Genomic DNA, 6,064 nt, shown 5'->3' with positions numbered 1-6,064 from the left:
ATACCATAATAAACCACATTTCTAAGGGGGCAATAAAGTTACAATTTATCATCATAGGATTTGGCTCCTACACACTGGGTGGAAGAATATGATCCAGTGTTACTGTTTATAATCCATATTCCAGCCGGTAGGATAAGGAGAACCCTGCGTCATTGTTCGAGGGAATATCAATGGAAACTAGTTAATATGTCTTGGTGCACCAGGGGAGATAAAAGGCAAGTCAGCACTTCTGAATAATAGCCATATTTTCAGGGTGCTACATTAAGTTAAGATTATTCGTTACATCATTCCATGTATTGACACAACTTGTACACTAAGCAGGCAATGATCAATCTACTGATTACAGTCCGGTAGTTTGAAATGACCTACAGTACTACATACAATCAGCGTCACGTGACTGATAAAGCAGAGAGCATGTACTAGGAAGGGATCTGAACAAGAACCAAAGGTACAGAAGCAGCCGAGCACCTGTTTTCAGAGGTAAGGCTCCGTTTGGTGGATTTCAATTAGTCCGATTAAAGACTCATCATTATGATGAATAAAAAATGGGGGACCCTGATGTAAACAAGACGAAGGTCTTTCTTTGGTCTGCATCCCCTTAACAATTGTATGTATTGAGCTGTACTGTACTGTACCCATTCTGCAATCTGTTAATAAAGTTTTCAATCAATCAATCCAGACGTATAGCCCTGCCACCAAAAACAATTAAGAATCACTCTGTATAGACAACAGGTAAACATGAGCTCTAAAGGGTTTGTTTACGTTGGCGAGGTTTGCAAAATCATGTGTGAATAGTCCACGTTGACCTGGTCAAACAAATTACGGATTGGGCTTTTTATAACGTTATTTAGTACATGTGTAATGGAATGCTTGCTAATCAATACTAACATGTGTCATGTTCCGTTCATGTGTGCTGTGCGTAATTGCGCCCCATCCAGCTTGAGTTGCAGTCCCCTAAACCCTGGTGGTGGCAGCTTGGGCACTTTGGAACTCTGTCTAAACCGCTCCGTTCACAGAGCAGACGCCTCGCCAAACGTCACAACCACATGGTGTCAATAGTCTGCAGTCTCCAACACCATCGATTCGAGACGAGGTCACGTCCTGCGCGTTCTCCCCGACGCTTCTGGCGACGTCCTCCGGCGACAAGACAATACGCGTGTATGGCACGACGAGCGACTTCTCGGAGCTTCCGTTCTCCCCTCTCTCCGGACACGGGTATGGAGTTCACTGTTGCCGCTTCAGCTCCTGCGGCAGCTACCTGGTTACCTGCTCCACGGAAGCGTCCATCATCGTGTGGAGCACCGGGACAGGTGAGGTGAGCACCGGGACAGGTGAGGTGCTGGCCACGCTGGAACACCCAGGACGCAGTGGCGTCAGAGTGTGCTCCCTGACGCCCGACTCCGCTTTCCTCCTGTCCGGCGCCTGCGATGGAACCCTGGCCCTCTGGGATTTCCATTCGAAGGAATTACGCAGGTAGTACAGAGATGGCCCACTGTATCAACATTAGATTCAAATGTATTATGAATTGAAAATGGGGGACCCTGATGACGTGAACAAGACGTCTGCATCCCCTTAACAATTGTGTGTATTGTACCCATTCTGCAATCTGTTAAATAAAGTTTTCATTCATTCATTCATTTCTCTCCCACCCACCCACCCCCTCCTAATGTACAGTCTCCTCCCCACTGTATATATTTTCTCCCCACTGTATGTACTGTATATTTCTCTCCCACCCACCCACCCCTCCTAATGTACAGTCTCCTCCCCAACGTATGTATATATTTTCTCCCCACTGTATGTATATTTCTCTCCCACCCACCCACCCCTCCTAATGTACAGTATCCTCCCCACCGTATGTATATATTTTCTCCCCACCGTATGTATATTTCTCTCCCACCCACCCACCCCCTCCTAATGTACAGTCTCCTCCCCACCGTATGTATATATTTTCTCCCCACCGTATGTATATTTCTCTCCCACCCCCTCCTAATGTACAGTCTCCTCCCCATCATATACTCTCTGTCAGGATCTATGGGTAACAGTACTGTATATTTGCATATCGTATATGTCACAAATGTACCAGTTCTACCTGTATGTCATGTATGTCCCTATGCCATAAATGTCATGTATGTTGTGTATGTCATAAATGTCACTATGAATTGAAAATGGGGGACCCTGGTGTAAACAAGACAAACGTCTTTCTTAATGTAGCAGGGTGGATTATCCCTGCTTTATGGGAGTGGTTGTACACGGCCACCTGGTAGCGGGATGCAGTAGAGCTTGATCTAACTGAACCCCCGTCTTTGGGCCCGGAACGTCGAACTGGAGGTCGGGCAGCAGGAGCGGATGGGGCCCAGGATTTACTAACAGGGTACAGACGAAACAAGGAAGACCACACAAGAAGGATTTAAAGAAAGTAATTTAATTAACTAATGAAACTATTTACAAAAATAAAGGGCGGCTACGTGGCGTAGTGGGCAAGGCGCTCGCCACGAAATGCTGGAGACGCTGGGCTCGTCAGTTCGAGCCCAGCGCTCCACATTTGCTTTCAGTTTAGCTGGTCGTCCGTACTAATACACATTGACCATATTAGGGGGTGGGAAACTGTTGGGTGGGGATCGGGCGTTGTGTACAGCGACTCCTACAGGTCGGTTGGTGCGCCTGCGCAGTAGAATCAGGAAGTGTCGGGGGCAGCGTGAGCCTCCCACGCGTTACTCCTCGCCACTGAGAGATCGAGCTGCGCAGGTGAAAAGATGCGACTGCTGTTACCTCAAGTACCGGAGGGGACTTGTGCTATGTATGACTTAGTCCACATTGCAGCTGGCTTGTGGGAGGCAAGAAACAGCGTCCGTGACAGGGGAGGGTTGAATTGGATGATACGAAATTGGGATGGGAGAAAATATAGAAAATGGGAGAAAAAGTGGATACAAAAAAAAGAAACTATTTACAAAAATTATTAAAGAGTGGCGGCTAGGTGGCAATCGCCACCAATGCAGGAGATGCTGGGTTTGAGCCCAGCTCTCGCCGTTGCTACCAGCTTGGCTGGTCGTTCATACTAATACAATTGGCAGTATTAGGGGGTGGGAAGCTGGTGGGTGGGGATCGGACGTTGTGGACATCGACTCCTACAGGTCGGTTGGTGCGCCTGCGAAGCAGAATCAGGAAGCGACGGGGGCGGCGTGTCCCTCCCACGCAGACCCCCGCCGCTGAGAGATCGCGCTGTGCAGGTGAAAAGATGCGACGGCTGCCTCCTCGAGTACCGGAGGGGACACGTGATGCAAGGCTTCGTCCACATTGCAGCCGGCTTGTGGGAGGCATGGCCTACCAACGTTCAAGACAGGGGAGGGTAGAATTGGACAATACGAAATTGGGGAAGGGAGAAAAATAGAAAATGGGGAGAAAAAGTAGATACAAAAATTATAATAATTAAAGAGTGAGTGGATCAGTAATATCAGTGATCTAGTGAGTGATAGTCTATCAGTGAGCTGATGGCATGTCGTCAGCTTGTGACTGCAACTTGTTCCTGTTCGTGGACGACTCAGCCCTGCTGGTCTCTGACAAGAACAAGAACAACTAGCAGAAACTGCACCTGGCTCGCTGATAACAAACTATCATTACACCTGGGTATAACAGAGTCCATTCTCTTCGGTTCAAATAACAAACTCAGCAAGACCGACCGCTTCTCAGTTACAGTGGGTGACAATATTGTCACAAGGAAAGATGAAATTACATACCTGGGTTCCATCCTAGAGGCAAATCTTTCCTGTGACAAAATGGCATCCAATGTAATCAAAAAAGTCAACCAACGAACTAGATTCTTGTACCGGATCTCCTCTCTGGTAAACAAGAATACGGCTATGTTACTGACCAGACACTGTATCAGTGATGGCTGTCGGAATGTAGAGCTACTTGACTTATTTTCACAAAAAACACCACTTGCCGCACCTTTTAAAAGTAGTGAGGGGGATCACTTTGTCACCTGTTATTATAGTTGTATTACCAGCTCTCCCTGTACCTAACCTTGTCTCTCTCCTAGCTGCGTGGCAGTGAGTGAGGCCAGCGTCTTGGTCTCTCTGTACCTAACCTTCTCTCTCCTAGCTGTGTGGTAGTGAGTGAGGCCAGCGTCTCGGTCTCTCTGTACCTAACCTTCTCTCTCCTAGCTGTGTGGCAGTGAGTGAGGCCAGCGTCTTGGTCTCTCTGTACCTAACCTTCTCTCTCCTAGCTGTGTGGCAGTGAGTGAGGCCAGCGTCTCGGTCTCTCTGTACCTAACCTTCTCTCTCCTAGCTGCGTGGCAGTGAGTGAGGCCAGCGTCTTGGTCTCTCTGTACCTAACCTTCTCTCTCCTAGCTGTGTGGCAGTGAGTGAGGCCAGCGTCTCGGCCTGTGACGTCTCCCCCTGCGGCCAGCTGGTGGTGACAGGCTGCAGCCATGGAGACGTCAAGCTGTGGGACCTGGACCTGGAGCTGGTCCGCGCCGAGAGGGACACCCACGACCTGGGGGTCTGCTGCTGCAGCTTCAGTGCCCAGGTTCAGATCGGTGAGAAGCCCCCAAAGCAGTCTGGTTCTGGAAGAACGATGCAAGGAAGTATCTTTAAAAGAACACGCCAACATTTTGGGAAATTACCTTACCGTCTTCTCCAGAGAGAGACAAGAAGATGGAAACCAGTTTCCTCTCTGTGCGTTCAGTAGAAAGCTATCTGGCTTCACGTTAGCCTAGCTTAGCACAATGAATGGAAGCGGACAGTGCCGGTTAACCTAGGCATTGTCCAACTAACACCTCCCGAAGGCTAACCGGCACTGTCCGCTTCCATTCATTGTGCTAAGCTAGGCTAACATGCAGCCAGATAGCTTTCTTCTGAACGCACAGAGAGGAAACTGGTATCTATCTTCTTCTCTCTCTCTGGAGAAGACGGTAAGCTAATTTCTCAAAATGTTGGTGTGTTCCTTTAACCCTTGTAGGTTTTCAGTGTTTACTAAAATATAAATGATACAATGAGACCCGTTGGCCTTGGTTCATTTTATGTGAAGAACAAGTAAAATAACACGTTTTCATTGAGTGCTCACTGTGTACCATCTACACATTTATATTACAGTACATACAGTATGTGGTGTAAATTGTAGGTGAAAATTAGTAAACATGGTAACAATTTTACAAAAAGGTTCACTGTGTTCCTTCACTGTCTGCCTCCACCTTGTTTAATTTATATCTTTCAAGATAAATGTAGCAGGGTGGATTATCCCTGCTTCGTGGGAACGGGTGGGCACAATCACTGGGTAGCGAGACACAGTAGAGCTCTGTCTGACTGCACCTCCGTCTTTGAGTCTGGAGCTTCAACTGGAGGCTGGTAGTGTGAGTGGATGAGGCCCGGGATTTACCAACCTGGTCTGGTACTCTGGTCTTCCTCCCCTGCAGCAGGGCGGTCGCAGTACTCCCCAACACGCTCCCACTTCCCCCAATTACTCCTTCAAACCCTCCCACACCTAGTGACTGAATTGTAAATAAATACCCTGGTTCCCCCCGCAAACAGTACCCTCCCTCAGTGACACTAGAAACCTTACAATAACAAGGGAAAGGTGGAATAGGAAGGGGTTAATTGTATGAACGTTACCCACACCAAAAGAGTTGTTTAAACGGCTCATGAATGGACACGCACACAGAACTCCCATCTAATTCTTTAATACTAATTATACTGGTGTAGGAGACGGGAAATCACGACCAAAGAGAGTGAAGTTTCTTTGACCACACATCAGTGTGCATCATTTAATAGCATAACCATGGATACCACAACAAACCAAGTGAAGCGTTAATATGGCCGCTCTAGATACCCCGGATGCCCCGTGTCCTTAAAGTGACAGTGTAGGTGGATTATGTCCCGTCCAGGTAAGTGCCCATGTAAGTGCCCACTACATATGTCCCCCCAGAATTCACCCTATTAACTCACAAAACGGGTCGGTAGACGGACCTCCCGACCATAACGGCTCCGAACAACTGGAGCCGGCATATGAGCTACCGTGGGACCCCCTGGGGCCTTGCAGTGGCGGGGAGGGCAAGGGGCAAGGTGCCTAA

General features: G+C 48.2%; 1 protein-coding gene across 1 annotated transcript; it reads left to right on the top strand.

Moving 5' to 3' along the window:
* Window positions 1-1,046: 1,046 nt before the first annotated feature.
* LOC311226042 (WD repeat, SAM and U-box domain-containing protein 1) lies at window positions 1,047-6,064 on the top strand (the record flags this gene model as incomplete). Its single annotated transcript, XM_084311421.1, is given in 4 exon segments — window positions 1,047-1,082; window positions 1,085-1,473; window positions 4,347-4,534; window positions 5,955-6,064. Coding segments are annotated over 4 exon segments (723 nt in total).

The sequence above is a fragment of the Notolepis coatsorum genome (genome assembly GCF_963971535.1).
Source record: "Notolepis coatsorum genome assembly, chromosome: 3".
In the NCBI taxonomy this organism is placed as follows: domain Eukaryota; kingdom Metazoa; phylum Chordata; class Actinopteri; order Aulopiformes; family Paralepididae; genus Notolepis; species Notolepis coatsorum.
Note: the sequence above shows the minus strand (reverse complement) of the source record. Positions and strands in the feature narration are given on the sequence as shown.